The following is a 21,326-nucleotide window of genomic DNA, read 5'->3' on the forward strand; positions in this document are numbered from 1 at the left end:
CTAATTAAAGTTTCTGTGGCCCTAAGTAACAATTCTCTGGCACTCAGTAACAATTCTGTCTGTCCCTGAGTAACAATTCTCTGGCACTCCGTAACAATTCTGTCTGTCCCTGAGTAACAATTCTCTGGCACTCAGTAACAATTCTGTCTGTCCCTGAGTAAAAATTCTGTGGCCCTAAGTAAAGTTTCTGTGGCCCTGAGTAACAATTCTCTGGCACTCCGTAACAATTCTGTCTGTCCCTGAGTATGAATTCTGTGGCCCTAACTAGCGTTTCTTTGTCCCTAAGTAACAGTTCTGTGGCCCTGAGTAACAATTCTGTGTCTGTGCGAGTAACAATTCTGTGGCCCTAAGTAACAGTTCTGTGGCCCTCAGTAACAGTTCTGTGTCTGTGCGAGTAACAATTCTGTGTCTGTGCGAGTAACAATTCTGTGGCCCTAAGTAAAGTTTCTGTGGCCCTCAGTAACAGTTCTGTGTCTGTGCGAGTAACAATTCTGTGTCTGTGCGAGTAACAATTCTGTGGCCCTAAGTAAAGTTTCTGTGGCCCTAAGTAACAATTCTCTGGCACTCAGTAACAATTCTGTCTGTCCCTGAGTAACAATTCTCTGGCACTCAGTAACAATTCTGTATGTCCCTGAGTAAAAATTCTGTGGCCCTAAGTAAAGTTTCTGTGGCCCTGAGTAACAATTCTCTGGCACTCCGTAACAATTCTGTCTGTCCCTGAGTAACAATTCTCTGGCACTCAGTAACAATTCTGTCTGTCCCTGAGTAAAAATTCTGTGGCCCTAAGTAAAGTTTCTGTGGCCCAGAGTAACAATTCTCTGGCACTCCGTAACAATTCTGTCTGTCCCTGAGTATGAATTCTGTGGCCCTAACTAGCGTTTCTTTGTCCCTAAGTAACAGTTCTGTGGCCCTGAGTAACAATTCTGTGTCTGTGCGAGTAACAATTCTGTGTCTGTGCGAGTAACAATTCTGTGGCCCTAAGTAACAGTTCTGTGGCCTTCAGTAACAATTCTGTGTCTGTGCGAGTAACAATTCTGTGTCTGTGCGAGTAACAATTCTGTGGCCCTAAGTAAAGTTTCTGTGGCCCTAAGTAACAATTCTCTGGCACTCATTAACAATTCTGTGTCTGTGCGAGTAACAATTCTGTGGCCCTAAGTAAAGTTTCTGTGGCCCTAAGTAACAATTCTCTGGCACTCATTAACAATTCTGTCTGTCCCTGAGTAAAAATTCTGTGGCCCTAAGTAAAGTTTCTGGGACCCTGAGTAACAATTATCTGGCACTCAGTAACAATTCTGTCTGTCCCTGAGTAACAATTCTCTGGCACTCAGTAACAATTCTGTCTGTCCCTGAGTAACAATTCTCTGGCACTCAGTAACAATTCTGTCTGTCCCTGAGTAAAAATTCTGTGGCCCTAATTAAAGTTTCTGAGGCCCTAAGTAACAATTCTCTGGCACTCAGTAACAATTCTGTCTGTCCCTGAGTAACAATTCTCTGGCACTCAGTAACAATTCTGTCTGTCCCTGAGTAAAAATTCTGTGGCCCTAATAACGTTTCTGTGGCCCTAAGTAACAATTCTCTGGCACTGAGTAACAATTCTGTCTGTCCCTGATTATGAATTCTGTGGCCCTAACTAGCGTTTCTTTGTCCCTAAATAACGATTCTGTGGCCCTCATTAACAAGTCTGTGTCCCTGAGTAATGGTTCTCTGTCCCTAAGTAACTTTTCTCTGTCCCCAATTATCGTTTCTGTGGCCCTAACTCTGTCCCTGTCCCTAGTACAGAGCGGTCTGCCTCTGTTCAATAACTGCAGGCAAATGAAGAATTCCAAAATGGCCGCTATTTATAGCTCGACCATTACACAGTGCTGGCTGGCTGGCTGCTGATTGGCTGATGCGATCACATGTAGTTGAGGAATGCATTATGGGTCAGCGCGCCTTGTCTGCGCGCCTTCCCAGACATCCCCGCTCCGTCGCCGCACATGTCAGCCGCCATTTTCTGAAAAATTTTGATTCGCGCGTCCGAATTAGGCTATTTTTCGGATTCGGCACGAATCGAAATTTTTCCGATATTCGACTCGAATTCCACTTCGGATACTTCGATTCGCTCATCTCTACTAATAATCATTTCTTTAGCCATCACAAGGATCTTATTTGCCTCTTGCTTAGTTGCCAAGAATGCACAGCAGCCAGCAAGGATCTTCTAGCAATAAAATGGTTAATCATCAGCCCTATATTGCTAGAAGATCCTTGCTGGCTGTACATTCTTGGCAACTATGCAGGCCAGTAAGATCCCTATGGTGGCTACAGTCCCCCAGTCGTGATCTTCCTCCCAGAGATCGAGATTATGCAGAGAGATCCCTGATAAAAGCACATGACCATCCTTCTTGTAGAACCACGCCCACATTAAATCAATGCCCCGCCTACAACTCCTTTATGGACACAAAAATAATATCCCTAAAAACTTTTTTGAAATTGACAACTATGGTAGACCGACAAGAGTAAAGTCACTTGTGGAACATCATTATGATATGTCTCTCTACCATAACATGGTAAACTTTTCCTGTAGTAAGATTAGAGAATTCTGACACATCTTCCTTCAAGGTATAAATCCATTAAATATTATAAATCTATCCGTTTCTCTTCTATCATGTCACCACATTTGCCTGGTTTTCCAGCTGAACATCCATACCATCTCCCCCTCACCTCCTCTGTGCATTGTCTGTTCAGAGATATATTTCTCTAGTTGAGTTCTCAGTGGGATTTCCACCCCATAGCGCCCATGTGTGCCATCATCCACCAGTATGAAGTGTGTGTGGTTATTATCCAGACAGCACAGCGACCCCTGCGATCCTTCATCCATGGGGTACAAGGCAGGAGCTCCCCCCTACAGACAAATTCACATAAAAAAAACGAATGACATCTGATATCAGGTAATGGCACATTAGAAAAAAAAGGGGGGTGGGGGGTGGGTTGCTAGTAGACAGATTAAAATGGCAGCTTCAGCCAAGCATGACAATCTGCGACAAGATACATCAAATTTTAGGTTTCTAACAATCTCTGTGAACAGCACCTACTTTGAAATTTTGTATCTAGTAAAATCAAAAAATAACTGGACTTACCGACTATATAGGAAGATTTTCTGCCATTAGTCCAATTAGTCCGTCTGAGCGATAGCAAGGTCTCCAACATTTGCATTTACATTTAAAGCGATATTAAACCCAAAACCAAAAAATGTATTATATTGCAGCTTACCAATCGTTAGATGTGGTGGCTGCATCAGGTATCTTTTCTTTGGATTTTTTCCCTTTGTTTCACCTTGTGATCTGGCCAGTAACACACCTCCTGTATTAGCGAGACACCACTTTGGAGGAATGAGCCAGGACACAGCAGACAGCATTATTTTCAGTCTTGGGGGGAGGGGAGTGTTAAATGTATTAGCAGATTTGAATACAAATAACAAATTGAAGCTAAACTTTAGCTCATGCTTTATAATCAGTTACAGAAAAAAATTTTTCCTTGTGGAAAACCCTTTATAAAGGTTTTACACCAATAAATTAAAGCTGATTATTTTAATAACCTCTGTCAGTGGTAAATGGGTGGTCTCATCCATTTAAGCTGATACATTCTGCTGGAAAGTTTGAACTTCTGAAAAACAGCTGCTGGCTGAATCATCAGCTAAAAATAGGAAAAAGAAAGCCAAAAAAGAAGACTAATAGAGCCATCACATCTAAAAATTGGTAAGCTGTAATAAAATAAATGTTTGCTTTTGGCAGGTGCACAGGAAGAGTGTAGAGAGCCAGCTGGCTAATGTGCATTCGCATAATTTTGCACAGACATTAGCCAGGCGCAGGCTCGTGTGCTTGAGCAAGAATGCACGTGCTTCACGATTTGTGCACAGCTATGCATGCACATACAGGCTCAGCATAGCCACCAGATGACTTTGTGACAGACTGCTTGTCACCCTGACTGGGTATCTCCACCAAACTACAGATTGCTCCACTCTGGAACCAGAATATAGCAAATTTACTCCAAGCATCAGACAGAACCAATGTTGGAGTAAAACAGGACTGACTTTGTTAACAAACAGCACAGCATTTATACACGAAAACCGTCCCCCTAGACAGGTATGGAACACATTACCCAGGAGAAAATTTTTTTTATATAATAAAAATAAACAATCAAACACAAGAAAACAATTGATTCCTTCCTGGCACCTAGCAGTCTAGACTCTGGAGGTGATTAAACAAAGTGAGAGCTTATCACCTAAACCTAATTACAGCAAATAGTTGATGCCAGGAAACCCGTTGACAGAAAATAAAATTTCTTAACCCCACATATGCTGGAATTCACCCCCTGCAGATAACACATTGCTCCAGGATAATATTTTCATTATGAACAGTATGCCAAGGGGTCCCAGAGGCAGACCCTCCAGCCCTAATTACAGAGAAAAGGTAGCTGATATAATTTATGACAGACAGGTACCAAGGGAAGCGATATAACCCTCTTAGTAAGAAGGTCCCATGTAACCCGAAGAGGGGTGGTTTCCTTAGTAATGGGTCCATAGTTGGTGAGTAGGAGGCTGGTCCCCAGGCCCCTCCAGGAGCCCAAGTCATGGTGGTTTCCATGACAAGCTTAATTAAGGAAGGTTTTATCTCAGGGTCAATGCTGACTCATCTTCAGTGTGTTCCTTGCTCCCTGTCTTGTGTTCTGCATGTAATTCCCGTTATTGACCCAGGCTCCCCCTTCACCTGATTCAGATTTTGCTCTGTACCACTGATCTACCTGTTCCCTGACCTTGATCCAGCTCCTGAACTGGTACTTTGTTGCCCACATATTGCTGACCTCGGCTTGATCTTGGCTACGCTTCTGCTCTGCTCCATTGTTATGTGCCTACTTACCTTACTTTTTGATGCAGCTTCCTGCTTCTGTGTCTAGTCCTCCTACATGCCTACTATGCTCTGCCATCCTGAACCTTTGCACAAGCTGGAGTTCCCAAATAATGTCCACTGACTATCCTGCTGACCCCTCGCCTGATGCTTCTGTCTGCAGGTCCTGCTGGATCCTCCTGGTTGGCATCTCCATTTCAAGGTTCTGCAAGCTACATTATCCCGCACTCATGTTACTCCTGTCTCATTGCGCCCTCTGTTCCACCTTCAAGGGTGGTTGGGCAGGAGATAAAAGAGAGGCTGCCCTCATCATCTCAGTCTCCTGTCAAAACATAACAACATGTAGAAATAACTACTCTTACTCATTTAATGGAGTACAACCACTTTGTTATCTGAGATGGCCATCCAGAGAGTGCATCTTTGAAATTGTTTTCTGTGCTTACTGAAACATTTCTTGAAAAAAATGTAACTTGTGTAGCCACCACATCCAAGGACTTTAGTTATACTTTAAGTTCTAAGCTGAGTAAAAGATACTTCTCTTTCCACTAATTCCTAAATTGTGTGTCTTGTTTTCCATAAAGGAAAGTCAGACTTCACAATCCTGTGGCAAAAAATCTGGATTTTATTTCTGTGAAAAGCTTTTTACCATCAGAAAGGCACCATCAGCCTAATGGCAGCTAGTATTGAGTATTTTTATGAAGGTGATGTTCCATATGCTGTAAAATGTTTACTTCTTACCGCTTCACTGAGCAGTGATTTTCGGTTGTGGACGATGCCCCAGGTGGCAATGCCTATCAGGACAATCTCATCCTTTTCGCTTCCACTGAAATTCCGTATGGCCTCACCTACGTGCTTCATGACCCCAGCATGAGACCCTCCAGTGATGATCCAGGCCCCTGTATGGAATAAAAGATGGTGAGATTGACTAAAGGAAAAAAAGAAAAAAGCAAAAACCCTAACAGAGAAAAAACTAATGGGGCTTTTCAAGGCACCATACCATATGAAAGTATAGAAATGCACAACATGAAAACACTAGATAAAATAGAACATGTTTTATTATAATTGATATAAAAAAAACACACAAGTGGTAAGAAAGACAATAGCCAAAATAGGCACATACATAGTAAAGCCACAAAAACACAATAAAGATCTATAAATGGCACCAGTGGGGAAAGGCTCTGGCCCAGGACGCAATAGCGTCGTGAGCCTGAGTCCAAGAGCTCCACCAACAACATTAAAGAAATAGATCATCATTAGGCAAATGTATTTCCATAGGGTTGAATTAGAAAAATGAAAAATCAATCAAGAAATCCAATGCATGTCATGGGATATGACCCACTTCTTCAGGCAATTTAGGAAAAACAAAACATGATTATGCTCTGTACAATAGTAACACCCGGGGCGGACTGACCATTTGGAAACTCGGGCAGTGCCCGAGGGCCGGGGGTCACTAGGGGGCCCCATGAGATGCCCCTGGTACCTTTTTCAAAAACTTTTTTGAGTTTGGGCAAGGACACAGGGGCCCCATGATTCCCTATTGCCCGGGGGCCCCATGAGTTGTCAGTGCGCCTCTACTAACACCTGATGTAGATGAAGATCAATATTAGCAGAAAATACAAGAAAGTATTCAGCGGATACCAGGGAGGAAACCACAAGTCCAAGAGTACCTCTGGTCCTATTAGGGAACCATCAATCCAAGAGTACCTCCTGTCCTATTAGGGAACCATCAATCCAAGAGTACCTCTGGTCAGATAAATAGCAGAAAGCCAAACCAATGTTCTGATTTTGTTGTTTTCTGATTAAATAGGGGTGTGGCACCTATAAAATCACTACACAAGGACAGGTGAGATTGAATGTCTCTCCAGCTCCCATCCAGATTTCTATCTAACTATAGGAAAAAAAAAGATTTACTAGCTGCTGAGTCATCTCACCCTCTGCATTGCCATACTATGTGTCCACCCATATCAGTATCCACTTCTTACTTAAACTATATGGCCAAAAGAATATGCACACCTCTAGAAGTGTTTCCAATGAAGGATACTGTTACTGCCTCAGTAAAATATTTTAGATAATTGTGCTCTTTTAACTTTGTGGTAACTGTTTCTTGAGGGCCGTTTTCTGTCCAAGTATAACTGTGACCCTGTGCAGAAAGTCAGCTCCACTAAGATATTATTAAAGTGGTTGTAAAAGTATAATGTTTTTTACCTTATTGCATTCTATGTTGTGTGCCCCCTATTATATATACTTTACCTGAGCCCAATCTCGATCCAGCGGTGTGCCCAAGAGTAGCAGCTCTTTCTGCTCTCTCTCCTCTCTGGCCATGGAGCCATTGGCTCCTGTTGCTGTCAATCACAGCCTGTGAAGAGAGAAAGAGTGATGGGGCCAAGCCGCACTGCGTATCTATTGACACCCACAGCATGACTTTGGATCAAGCTTGCACAAGTGCCCCAATAAGCAAGCAGTTTTCTATGTGGGCATGCTTGCTATGGAGGCTCTTGGCAGGGGAGGAGCAAGGAGCACTTGTAAGGAACCTAAGAAGAGTGGGATCGAGGCTACTCTGTGCAAAACCATTGCGGAGAGACGGTAAGAAAAACATTTTTTTTATTTTTTTTAAAATCCCTTTATAATCACTTTAATGAATTGTGGTGTGGATGAACCTAAATGGCCTGCATAAAGCCTTAACTCAAACCCTTCTGAGCATCTTTGTGATTGGAAGGTTGATTTCAAGCCAAGCTCTTTTAGCTGAATGGGCACACATTTCCACAGATAAACGACAAAACTTTGTGGAAAGCCTTCTTAGAAAAGTAGATTATAAAACACCACAAAGGGCAACCTATATTATTGCCCATGGTTGTGGAATTGGTTGTCCAAAAAGCTTATATACGTAGGAGTGATATTTCAGGTGCCCACATTTTGGTCATATAGTATATATTGTTCTGCCTCCAGCAGGGGAATATATTAAGTTGTCCTGCCTGCAAGATCAAAATTGGTCACTGGATGGAGCCAGTAATAGATTTGCTGTTTTAAAGAAACCAGAGACAGTTTAGATAAGAGTTAAGAGTTAATAAAAATACCCATAATTCTGAGAGAAAGGGAAATGCTCCTTGCGAATTCAGACTCCATCTTAGAGACTAGGAGAGAAGGAGCTAGCTATCAGACCACATGTTGAACTGGAACTTGCATCCTTTTGCATCCCCCAGTGGGAGCATCGCTGGTGAGAATTACTTATTTCCATCTTTAGCCTAACTATTTGTTGTGTTTTCTGTGCATTCTTACATTGTATATATTTCTCATCTGTTTTTTCTTAATAGTTTTACCCACCCTGTTTTGTTAATAACGCTTCAAGATTACATTCAGTCTGGTTTATTGAAGAATAGGAGGGGTTACCTGCATGTCGAGTTTCAAACAGAGAAATATGTAGCAAGGGCAGGACATATATAGAGAGAGATTGAACATGATGGTCATGGGGCTTGGGGGGGGTTGTCTTTTTTTGGTGAGATGCAGGTTCACCTAAAAAACAAACCTTGCATAGCCATGCATAATAACAAATGTATAGGCACTTACACACACCACACAGAAACAGCTTTACATTAAACAGCAGAGGTTTGAAAGTAGCCTAGTTTTCTATATATCCCCAGTTAACTATGGGATGCCTATGAGTGTTGGACAAAATTCATATGAATTGTCTCTCAATGCCATTTACTGTATTTTGTGTGCCCTTTACATTGGGATCTCATAAATATTCTACAATAAGTCAATATAGGCTTGGAGTTCCATTAATGCACATGGCCAGGCAGACTTAATTCATTTTTATAATAACATTCCTTGAAATCAAGATCAGAAATATTGAGGAACAGAATTCAAGAGAAGACCCATCAGTCTACCGTGGCCAGTGATAAAATGTTGTGCTGCAGCTAAGAGAACTCGTAGCCTTGGTAAATATTTAATATTTTCTGAAGTGGCCAAATATACCCCTTCCTGCCTGTAATAGACTGTATATTGGTCTATACACCCCTTCCTGCCTGTAATAGACTGTATATTGACCTATATACCCCTTCCTGCCTGCAATAGACTGTATATTGACCTATATACCCCTTCCTGCCTGTAATAGACTATATATTGGTCTATATACTCCTTCCTGCCTGTAATAGACTGTATATTGGTCTATATACCCCTTCCTGCCTGTAATAGACTGTATATTGGCCTATATACCCTTTCCTGCCTGTAATAGACTATATATTGACCTATATACCCCTTCCTGCCTGTAATAGACTGTATATTGGTCTATATACCCCTTCCTGCCTGTAATAGACTGTACATTGGCCTATATACCCCTTCCTGCCTGTAATAGACTGTATATTGACCTCAAGGTTGTGAAGGAAAAAAAACATAGAAGGATACGGTGAAGACTTAATACCAGAATTCAATACTAATATGCAGCTTTTAAAGCTACTCACATGCATGTATTTATAAAACGTGTGTATTTATATTCATAAGAGACAATGGAGAGTTATTATAATCCCCTTGAATGAATGTATTAATGGCCAGTAAACACATATTCATCAAAAACTCTTCTACTTTAAAGGGCACTGCAAAAGGCACAAAGGTAGCCCTTACATTAAAGAAAAGGGGTTTGATCTATTGCAGGGGAAAGGGTCCGTTACGTAAGAGCTGTCAAATCTATGGAGCTTTTTAGCAGATATGACAGCATGGCCAGATCTAGGGGGGTGCTGGGGTGAGATGTGCCCCCCAGACTTCAGTGGTGCAATACTGATTGATGTTCTGTTATAACTTTATTGTCATACCACTGAGCAATTGTCTTCTCTCTGCGTCAAAACATATTTTCTATATAGAAGTAAGATGTAGACAGGAAAGCAAAGGTGAGCTGTGGACGGGGATGCAAAGGTGAGCTGTGGACGGGGATGCAAAGGTGAGCTGTGGCTGTGAACGGGGATGCAAAGGTGAGCTGTGGACGGGGACGCAAAGGTGAGCTGTGAACGGGGACGCAAAGGTGAGCTGTGGCTGTGAACGGGGATGCAAATGTGAGCTGTGGACGGGGACGTAAAGGTGAGCTGTGGATAGGAACACAAAGATGAGCTGTGGACGGAAGTGCAAATGTGAGCTGTGGAAAGGGAAGCAAATGTGAGTTGTGGACTGAAACACAAAGGTGAGCTGTGGAAGGTGAAGCAAAAGGTGAGCTGTGGACAGGAATGCAAAGGTGAGCTGTGAGTGGTTAAGCAAAGGTGAGCTGTGAGTGCCTAAGCAAATGTGAGCTGTGGACAGGGACGCAAACGTGAGCTGTGGATGGGAACGCAAAGGTGAGCTGTGGGATGCAGCGCAAATGTGAGCTGCGGACAGGCATGCAAATGTGAGCTGTGGAGAGGGAAGCAAATGTGAGCTGTGGACTGGGACACAAAGGTGAGCTGTGGAAGGTGATGCAAAAAGTGAGCTGTTGACGGCAATGCAAAATTGAGCTGTGGACAGGCATGCAAAGATGAGCTGTGGACGGGGACGCAAAGGTGAGCTGTGGTTGGGGATCCAAAGGTGAGCTGTGGATGGTGAAGCAAAGTTTAGCTGTGGAAAGGGACACAAAGGTGAGCTGTGGTCGGGGATCCAAAGGTGAGCTGTGGATGGGGACGCAAAGGTGAGCTGTGGATGGCAGCGCAAATGTGAGCTGTGGACAGGCATGCAAATGTGAGCTGTGGAAGGGAACGCAAAGGTGAGCTGTGCACGGCAGCACAAAGAAGTGCTATGGATGGGGACCCAAAGGTGAGATGTGGATGACAACGCAAAGGTGAGCTGTGTATGGCGACGCAAAGGGGAGCTGTAGATGGCAGCACATGAGCTGTGGGAAGGCATGCAAATGTGATCTGTGGAAGGAAATGCAAAGGTAAGCTGTGCACGGCGGCATTAAGAGGAGCTATAGATGGGGACACAAAGGTGAGCTGTGGACGACAACGCAAAGGTGAGTTGTGTATGGCAGCGCAAAATGAGCTGTGGATGGCAAAGCAAAGGTGAGCTGTGTACGGCGGCATTAAGAGGAGCTATAGATGGGGACACAAAGGTGAGCTGTGGACGACAACGCAAAGGTGAGCTGTGTATGGCAGTGCAAAATGAGCTGTGGATGGCAAAGCAAAGGTGAGCTGTAGACAGGGCACGCAAAGGTGAGCTGTGGAAAGGGTTGCAAAGGTGAGCTGTGGATGGTGATGCAAAGGTGATATGTGGAAGGGGAAGCAAAGGCGAGCTGTGGAATGCAATGCAATGGTGGACTGTAGATGAGGACGCAAAGGTGAACTGTGGACGGCGATGCAAATGCGAGCTGTGGACAGGAATGCAAAGGTGAGCTGTGGATGGCAATGCAAAGGTGAGCTGTAGATGGCAATGTAAAGGTGAGCTATGAATGGCAATGTAAAGGTGAGCTGTGGATAGGAACTCAAAGGAAAGCTGTGGTGGATAGGGACTCAAAGGTGAGCTGTGGTGGATAGGGACTCAAAGGTGAGCTGTGGATGGCGAGCAAAGGTAAGCTGTGGATAGGAATGCAAAGGTGAGCTGTGGATTGCAATGCAAAGGTGAGCTGTGGATAGGGGACGCAAAAGCGAGCTGTGGATGGCAATGCAAAGGTGACCTGTGGAAGGGGACACAAAGGCGAGCTGTGGAAGGGGATGCAAAGGCGAGCTATGGAAGTGGAAGCAAAGGTGAGCTGTGGATGGCAATGCAAAGGTAAGCTGTGGATGGTGACATAGAGGTGAGCTGTGGACAGGGATGCCAAGGTGAGCTGTGGACAGCAATGCAGAGGTTAGCTGTGGACAGGGATGCCAAGGTGAGCTGTGGATATGGATGCAGAGGTGAGCTGTGGATGGCAATGTAAAGGTGAGCTGTGGATAGGGATGCAAAGATGTGCTGTGGGTGGCGAGCAAAGGTGAGCTGTGGACAGGGATGCAAAGGTGAGCTGTGGCACAAAATGCAGAGGTGAGCTGTAGACAGGAGATACAGATTAGATCTATAGATAGGGTGATCAAAGGATAGCTGTACACAAGGGACGCAGAGGTGAGCTCTGGGGGAGGGGGGGTTACACTGTGGTTAGGGGGCTCACAGGGATGCAGAGTTGAGCAGTGGATGATAACTTTTAGGATTGTTGATTAACCTCTTCACGCCAAGCGTACACAAATTTGAAGGCTCTCAGCGGCTGGGCCTTGATGCTGAACGGCCGCATATTTGTGTACCATTTGTAAACAGACGTGCTGAGAGCGCACACCCTGCGCGCTCCCAGCACAGGTGTCAGCATCCCATGGAAAGGTTCCGATCTCTCCTTGCAATTGGGACTTTTCTGATCATGTGACTGCTGTGACAGCCAATTATGGCGGTCACATGATAATAAACCCCGCACCTCTTGCTGACGTCAGAAACCCTTAAAGGGCCGGGAGGCACCAGTGTGAAGGGGTTAAGGAAGGAGGTATTGACTGTTGCACTTAGTATGATGTGGTGTATATTACATACTGTATGCACATTGCATGCTGTGCTGTGTAGTAAATACTTTTTACTGTTGTACCGTACATACTTTTGGCCATAGTGCTCTGTACTCGAGCTACAATAGGAGTATTATGTATTTTTTTTAGTTTTGAAAGTGGGCCCCTTCACTTTTTGTTACTGCACCCCCAGATCAGGCAAGCTAGATCCAGCCAGCCCTTCCCAGCCCTTTCCTTTTAGAACTGAATGCAAAGCTCTCTAAAAATTACACAGGAAGTTGATGCTGTGGCATGTCCGCTGACCTGAAGATGGCACTATGTTACTTCTTCAGGTAGCAGAATCTCATAGGGAACTAAAGCTGTCTGTTCTCATGGGCTTCAGGCAGCCATTCTGGGGAAGTCTTCCAGTGGACTGCTGTGAGATTTGGGCATTCATCTTGACATAGAGGTGCTAAAATAGAACCTTCTGTGATAGTCGACATGCCCACGGTGTAAGAATAGGTCATGGACAAGGTCCTGATTGATAAAGAGAGCAGGGAAAGTGTTAGGGCAAGGAACCTGGCTAGTAGGTGTAGCACCTTTCTAGTTAAGTGCTAGGATATGTATAGTTAGGTTAAGCATAGCTGTGTTTCTCTGCTTACCAGAGAGGCTGTCATGTAAATTGTATGGTATTCTGCAGTGCTGTGATTGATGAGTAAGGTCTGCTCATGCTACTCTGGTGCTCTTGGAGTTTGTCTGAGTCCTGCCCACCTCCAGGAAGCTATGAGAGCCTTCCAGAACATGGGTAGGGGCTAGGCAAAAGCACAGCATGAATATGGATACAGCCATGGCCAATTGCAGGGGAGGGTTGCCCCACTGATTGCTGGGAGTGGTATTTATATTCAGAGAACACATGGGTTCAGTATCTTTCCTAGGAATGGATTGCACCAGCCAGGATGGAGGCAGGATGCCTCGCTTGGTGCTTGCTTGCATGTGGCCTCAGGTGGGTCGACCTGAGGGCCTGAAGTTAGAGAGTAACCCTGGGTCTTCAGTAAGCTAACTGAAGGGAGCTGTCCTCCAAAGCTCTGTCTGGTATCTCTGGAGGGTTTCACTTGGAAGATTGGAAGGAGGCAACCATTCTGTCCTTGAGCCTTGTGAGTACTGACATTGAGGAATTTGGGGACTCTGTGTGCTTGCTACCTCCCCTGGTGTTTGATAGTCAGCGTGGGTTTGGAAAAAGGGAACACTGGCTAGTGTTCTGAAGAGCTTGTCCAAGTGTTGCTACTGCAAAGGACTTTGCTCACCTACATTACCTTTGGGCTGTCGCTGTCTGACGTAACTGGCTTATACCTAAGGAGCTCATCCCTGTAACTACTACTACTGCAAAAAGGGAATTGCTCACTATCAAACTATCTTGCTACAAAGTAAAGGAAAGTCTACTATCTGCTTCAGCTAAGATTTCAAAAGTGCTCAACTAAGAGCTAGATGTCCTTAATGTGAATAGTTCTAATTTTGGAGTATTCTACTACCCCATCCCTACCCCCTGTTCTACAATAAAACTCTAAAAACAAACATCCCCTAGACTGATCAGTGAAGACGAGTCGAAGTATGTGTATTTATCTGAAGGAATACACTGTGCTTGGTGGCGGGGCAAAGTAAAAGGAAACCGGGATATCATACAAGCGGCCCCCGCGAGGGTTGTGCTGCATAGGGAAAGCGCAGGCTTCCCCTTATAGAGCCGCCTGTCTGCCAGCTTATTAATCTGCTTCATATCACTAGCCAGGCTCTACCACCACTCCTGAGAATTCTTTACAGTTAAGCATTAAAAGTGAGGACAAAGGAAGCACAAGGATGATGTGCTTATTGCAGAAGCCCCATTACCTGTGCTTTCTGCAGCCTTCACAAGGCCCCGGCTGAACTGGGTCTTCAGCCTTGGACTGATGTTGAAGTTTTTGGCTCCTCCTGTCACAGATATAAGAAGACTTGGTACACGAAGCTCCCACAGTTGCGTCATCAGTTCAAACAACATTCTGGGATGAGTGTCGGAGGATGCTCGCACATACTGTTGAGAAGCAGAGTTTAAAGTAACTTATACAGCAATATGTGTAAACCCAACCATTAATCTGATGGAATATGGTCAACAGCAGTCTAGGCTTCTACTGCATACAGTAATGTCCTTCAACACCCAACAAGCTTTCAGCTTCAAAGAGATATTCACAATGCTTCATGTACCTTGGCCCAGGTCCTGGTGGTTCCTGTAAATGTCATGTCCCCATGTGAATCACTGGGGAATTCTTTGACATGCTTCTGAGGATCCCACTTTGTTTCAGGTGGCACATCTGGACTTGAGATTTCTTGGAAATGTAACTTTCTGGTGTAACCACATCCACAGGTTTCCCTGAGTGAGGAATATAGAATCTATAATATATTCCCAACATAATTTGATTGCTATATTTATATAGACAAATTGAACCCATCATTGAAGACCTATTTGTCAGGGCAGGAGCTGTGGAACGGACAGGCAGGCCTAGTGGCAGGGTCACTCACTGACTGATGACAACCACCACCCACAGACCGGAGTCCCTAAGGGCACGGAGTCTAAGTCCCAGGCTGCCCTTCACCAGGGCCCCTGATGGTGGGGATAGACTTGAAACAGCCAGGAACCAGGTCGCAGCCCCCGAGACACCCCAGCTGCGGTAATGGCCGCCGCCAATGGCGTGGAGCTGGTAGGAACCAGATCAGACAATAGCGTAGTCGGGCAGGCCGGGTCGATAACAACGGGACAAACGGTACAGAATGGTAGACAAGAATAACAGGTCACGAGCCGGGTTCAGCAACGGGAGGTCAGATAAATGGAAAACGCAGAGAATGGTCTAGTCAAAAGCCGAGTCAGTTTCCAGGAGAGCCACGAGAGTATAAACAGAGATTTAGCAACACTAACACACAAGACACGAATGCAGAGAGCACTTGCAGACAGCAGGCTTAAATGTGATGAACCACACCCTTCTGAGGAGGAGCCGCAGAAGCCTGAAGGCATAAAGGTTCCCACCATGCTTTGCAGAAACCCAAGATGGACGCCAGCACATGGGATGCACAAGCTCTGAGGAAAGGTAGGACCTTGACACTATTCCACCGTACACAACAATTAATGCATAGGAACCTATAGACACATTTATGGCATGATGCTTATGTCACAAGTTAGCCTGCAGCCTTTTGTGTGTTTATTCTTACCTCCTTGCTGCTCCTGGTTCCTTTCACATGTGTGGTTTGTCTGTGCTCACCTATGGGCGTCATCTGCTATCCTCTGGGTTTTATTTCCTTCCCTTCCATCACTTCCTGGCCCGCCTCATAGTTTGCTTGTCTATATAAGACATGCTCAATCTAGCCCACTTTGCCTGAGAAACTTCCTAGTTGTCATAACTCCTGTGTGTTACTACTGTTTGAATACTACATAGACTACTTGTGTACCAAACCCGGCTTCGTTCTTTGACCTTGCTTGTTTTCCGCCTGTCCTGACCTCGGCTTGCCTATCGGATTCCGTTTGTCTCCTCCCATTATACTCTGCTCCTGCGAGTGGGACCTTGGGCGTACCTGGGGGCCGCGACCTGGTCCCAGCTTGCTGCAAGTCCATCTCCACCATCAGGGGCTCTGGTGAAGAAGCAGGCTTGGGCTTAGACTCTGCGCCCTGGGGAACCCCAAGTTGAGTATCACAAGAGCTCATTACCACAGGTGCTGACAGCTTAGACCACAGCAGAAGGAATACATTAATGTTGTGTGGACTGGAAGGACTTTGATGTTAAAAGAATTTAAAGGGACAATACATTGGTGAAATAGCATAGTAGATCAGGTAATACAGTAGGCAGTGATGCAGGCTTTGCAGAACAGGCCTCCTGTTCTTTGTAATTAAACACACTGATTGATGTGTTTTATCCCATCCAGCCAAGATGTTCCAAAAAACCTAAAGAACGCTGCTACAGATGATGTACTTACCCATTGCTAGATTCTTGTGGGATGAAAACAACACACTCTTTTTTCTTAATATGTTTTGAGACCCAGGAATTAAGGTCGCCAATCTATAAAAGAATGATAGCAAATTTGAGACCAAAGAACATTCTGATTGTCAGAAAAGAAACAAAGGCTTTACAGATTAAGACATACTAAGAATGAACAGAGCAGAGGAGACACACAAACTTGAGGGAGGGCCAAAGAAGATCAAGAAGGACCAGAAAGGAGACTTTGAGAAACATGAAGGCCAAAATAGAGAAGATACACCAGTTTGAAAGTTATGATACAGTAGAATACACATCAGCTTAGAAGGACCACAAAGGAGATGACACACCAGCTCAAGGAGGGCCACAGAGGGGAAGACACAATAGCCCAAAGAGAAAATGGCAAACAAGATTGGAAGTCAGAGGTAAGTTAAGGAAAGGGAAACAATGGTTCAAGGGCGTGCAAAGGGGAGGAGATGCAGAAGTTTAAAGGGGGAAAAGATAAAGAGAGGAGACAACACACAAATTCAAAAGGGGACCTAAGAGGAGGGAAACATCATTTTGAGGGTGGGGACAAAGGAGACCCAGCTATTCAAAGTCAGACAAAGAGGTTATCACACACCATTGCAGAGATAGAAAGGGGGGCTCAGCCTTTCAAGGAGGGCTAAAGATGATGGGAAACTACCTCAAAGAATTGTAGAGAAGAGACAAGACAAGTTCAAAGGGAGGCCTAAAAGTAAGGGAAAACAGCATTTTGGGGTGGGGGGCAAATAAAAGAAACACGCTGTCTCAAAAAGGGACAGAGAAGAGGAAACACCATCTTTAAGAGGGACAGAGAGGAGGGCACAGTATTTCAAGGAGACAAGGGGAAACCATCTCAAGGGGGGATAGAGAGAAGAAAACACAAAAGTTCAAAGGGGAACCTTAGATGAGACAAAACTCCATTTTGAGGGGGAAGGGCCATAGAGAGGAGACACACCATCTCTAAAAGAGATAAAGAGTTAGAAACACACCAAAACAAGGAAAGCCAGAGCACAAGGTATATAATATCTTTAGGGGAATAAAGGGAAAGTGAAACAACAGTTAGAGGAGAAGTAAAAAGGACCAGAAAAAGGAGACACAGAAGCTCAAAGGGGGAAATAGTGAAGAGCCAACACACATTTCGATAGAGATAGCAGGGCAAGTATATTAGTATGAGGAGGGCCATAGAACTGAAGACACACCAGTTCAAAGGGGGAAAAGGGAGTAAGAGGACATGCTCTGTCAAGGAGGGAAAGAGAGGAGAAGACACACCATCTCAAAGAGGGCCAAGGATGAGGAGACAAACAATCTCAAGGAGGAACAGAGAATTGGGAACCCAAAGAGATGGAGAAACAACATCAAAAGAAAATAACACAAAGAATAATCATAGAGGAGAAAGGAAGGCATTGAAAGGAGGTCAGTCAAGGGAGCATGGTAAAGGAGATAAAAACTTGTACAGAGTCTTCAGAGGAGTCCAAAAACCTAAGAATGACCAGAAGAATGAGAAGAATCAAAAGAAAATCTGAAAATAATTAATAGAGAGGAGGTTAAAAAAATAAAAGACATTTCCTGAAGAGGTTTACTTTTCAAAAATGAAGAACAAATGAAAACTGGAAGATGTCATTGGGAAAAGAAATCTAGAATAACGGATTCTGATATATATACTGGAGTAAAATAATGTCACTGAGGGAATCGTTCAACTAGATTATGCTATTATCAATAAAGAGTTTGCTCCTTCTCTCTAGAAACCCATGAAATAATGGCCAACACGCTTCATTCTAGAACCTTCATGGCCAGATGACACTTTGGTTGGAAGCTCCCATCATGCTTTTCCAAAAAGCCTAACTCTTAACTCCTATCCCTGTGACACTGGTACAAGAATTAAAGCTGTGGTGAAGGAAGACTCAGGCAGCAATAACAGCATTGTCAGAAGCAGGGGCGGACTGACCATTTGGAAACTTGGGCACTGCCCCAGGGCCTGGGGTCAGTACGGGGCCCCATGAGATGCCCCTGGTACCTTTTTCACAGGCTTTTTGGAGTTTGGGCAAGGACACAGGGGCCCCATGATCCCCTATTGCCCCCGGGGTCAGTAGGGGGCCTCAAGAGATGCCCCTGGTACCTTTGTCATAGGCTTTTTTGAGTTTGGGCAAGGACACAGGGGCCCATGATCCCCTATTGCCCCATGAGTTGTCGGTCCGCCCCTGGTCAGAAGTTGTAACCCTTCCCTGCTCTTACTAAGCCTGTGCTTTTGTCTATATCTTCACTGCAGAGATTTATCTTTTCTTACTAGTAAGGCAAAATCTAACCAGTGGGGACACAGACACCAATAAAAAAAAAGCAGAGGATCTAATCCTTTCTTGCCCCATGCAAAATGAAATAATTTTTTTTTATTGCTAGAGCTGGGTTTTAAATATACGTAGCTCTTCATACATACAGTATAATATTTAGGTTAGAATTAGGTTTCTGAGATATTCTTAGTATTTTTATCATGATACATCAAACCTTGGCTCCATCCAGGACGAGTGGGGTAGCCTTCTTCTTTTTCTTGGCATCAGCAGTAAGGGGTCGGTATGGGGACCGTAAATTGGTCTGTTGTAAGGTGGCATGATGGTGGTGATGTTGTATGCCATCTACTTGATCCTGACCTTTGTCTTTACTTTTTGTATTCCCCATTATATATGTTTCTATTAATCCCACCTAGGCATGTCATCCTGAAATGAAACAGATGAGAGAGTTAGAGGCACCAGATGGGCAAATCAACAACATAGGTTAAAATAAAGACTCTTTTTGAATATTTCCTGTAGGAGATCAATTTTGGGGTATGTCTTGTGAGAACCATATGAAGTATTTCCAGAAATAGATCTTTTCTGGGTATTTTCCTGTGAGAGATACATTTTTGGAAATTCTTCTGACAGATCCATTCTTAGTATAATTCCAGGTCCTTTCCAAGAGAGACCTGTTTCTAGAATTTCCATGCGAAAGACCCATTCTGGGAATTTGCCACTAGGAATCCAGTCTGGGTAGCCCCCTGTCAATACTCTCACAGCTAACACTTAGGGTCAGGGGCGGACTAACCATTTGGAAACTCGGGCACTGCCCAAGGGCCCAGGGTCAGTAGGGGGCCCCATGAAATGCCCCTGGTACCTTTATCATAGGCTTTTTTTGAGTTTGGGCAAGGACACAGGGGCCCCATGATCCCCTATTGCCCGGGGGCACATGAGTTGTCAGTCCGCCCCTGCTTAAGGTCCTTTCACACGGGCGTTCCGTTTTTTTTCTTCAGTTCAGTCACATTTTTTCAAAGAAAAAAATGGATGAGTTTACATCTGTTTTTTCATTGTTTACATCCATTTTTTCATCCGTTTTCATTCGTTTATATCTGTTTTTCATTCATTTACATCCATTTTTTCATCAGTTTACATTGGTTTACATCAGTTTTTTATCCGTATACATCCATTTAAATCCGTTTTACATCCGTTTAGGTCCGTTTTCATCCGTCTACAGCCATTTTTGGTCCGTTTACATCTGTTGACATCCGTTTTTCATCCGTAAATGGACAGATAAAAATCAGACATACGGAACACTCGTGTGAAAGAGGCCTAATGCTCATGCACATGTACCTGCACACAGAGGAGCTCAGGCTAATATCCACGTGCTGACCTCCTCCATAACACTAAACTGATGACCTGTAGGGAGCTTTTAACCACTTCAATACCGGGCACTTTTATCCCTTTCCTGCCCAGGCCAATTTTCAGCTTTCAGCGCTCTCACACTTTGAATGACAATTGCGCAGTCATGCAACGCTGTACCCAAGCTACCTTTTAGCATTCTGGTGTGCTTAAAACATAGTATGCATTTTGCAAAATGTTTTACATGTTTAAATGTTTTCAATGCATTTTTGGTGTGTTTTCTAGATTCCTGTCTCCCAGCATGAACCTTTGACACTTGGACATGTGACTCAAAAAACGCACCAAAAACGTTCCACAGCAAAGATAAGGCATGCAGGATTTTTTAACCACTTCAACACTTTTACCCCCTTCCTGCCCAGGCCAATTTTCAGCTTTCAGCGCTATCACACTTTGAATGACAATTGCGCGGCCATGCAGAGCTGTACCCAAACTAACTTTTTAGCATTTTGTACACAACTAGAGCTTTCTTTTGGTGGTATTTAATCACCACGGAGGTTTTTATTGTTTGCTAAAAGACAATAAAAAAGGACAAAAATTGAAAAAAAAAACAAAAAACATGACAACCGCAAAGTAGACCATAGTGCAGTAGGCTTCTTTAAAAGGCATATATTTAAAGGCTTGTTTATGCAAGCCATTCTCCCTAAGGTGGAATACATTGTTTTGGTCACTATTGTCACTTTATTTATTTCTTCATTCATTGATGCATTTATTGCCTTACGTTTTATCATATTCTAGCGCTGCATTTTACAGTTTATTTATATTCGAGGATATAGGGTTGTGACGGGAGTGACTTTTGTATCATCTGCCCAAATTCTTATGTTTAACCACCCTGTGCCTGTTAAGGTGTACAGGGTGTGGATGTGAATGTCTATTGTGTATTGGTGTGTTGTCCTTTGTCCCCTGCCATGTGGCTGTCCATTGTCCTTTGCCATGTGCTGCATCCCATTGCTCTGTGTCTTGGTTGGGTGGGGGGCGTGTTTCCTGTAGCCCTTCCCACTGATGGGGCAGGCGGATGTATTTCCTGTAGCCCTTCCCACTGATGGGGCGGGCTGATGATGTGTTTCCTGTTCCTGGTTGTGTTTCCCCGTCCTGTGTATATATCAGGTGTTTGTGTAAAAATAGAAGAGTTTGGTGCTGTCTTACTTTCCTGCATGATCAGTGGGTGTGGTCCGTGGATGGTGTTCGGACAGGGAAGCTGCAGTATAACGGAAAATACCCAAGTACGGTCTGGGGTCCGGTTCCGTTACAAGGGGTTCATCGTTTTATGCCAGCTGCTTTATGTTCTACCATGCGCTCGCTTGT

General features: G+C 44.2%; 1 protein-coding gene across 1 annotated transcript in view; it reads right to left on the reverse strand.

Annotated features, from left to right (window-relative positions):
• Positions 1 to 19,045, reverse strand: part of LOC149449521 (transient receptor potential cation channel subfamily M member 2-like) — a 121,057-nt gene extending 102,012 nt beyond the window's left edge. The window contains exons 1-6 of the mRNA XM_089693148.1: positions 18,841 to 19,045; positions 16,319 to 16,401; positions 14,561 to 14,726; positions 14,210 to 14,390; positions 5,622 to 5,779; positions 2,701 to 2,881 (exon numbers count right to left, since the gene is read on the reverse strand). Coding sequence (XP_089549274.1) covers positions 2,701 to 2,881; positions 5,622 to 5,779; positions 14,210 to 14,390; positions 14,561 to 14,726; positions 16,319 to 16,401; positions 18,841 to 19,011 — 940 coding nt within the window. The 5' untranslated portion in view covers positions 19,012 to 19,045. The remainder of the gene's footprint in view (positions 1 to 2,700; positions 2,882 to 5,621; positions 5,780 to 14,209; positions 14,391 to 14,560; positions 14,727 to 16,318; positions 16,402 to 18,840) is intronic.
• Positions 19,046 to 21,326: the final 2,281 nt, after the last annotated feature.

This window comes from Staurois parvus, unplaced genomic scaffold (genome assembly GCF_062004578.1).
Source record: "Staurois parvus isolate SC_StPar_1 unplaced genomic scaffold, SC_StPar_1.0 ptg000615l, whole genome shotgun sequence".
In the NCBI taxonomy this organism is placed as follows: domain Eukaryota; kingdom Metazoa; phylum Chordata; class Amphibia; order Anura; family Ranidae; genus Staurois; species Staurois parvus.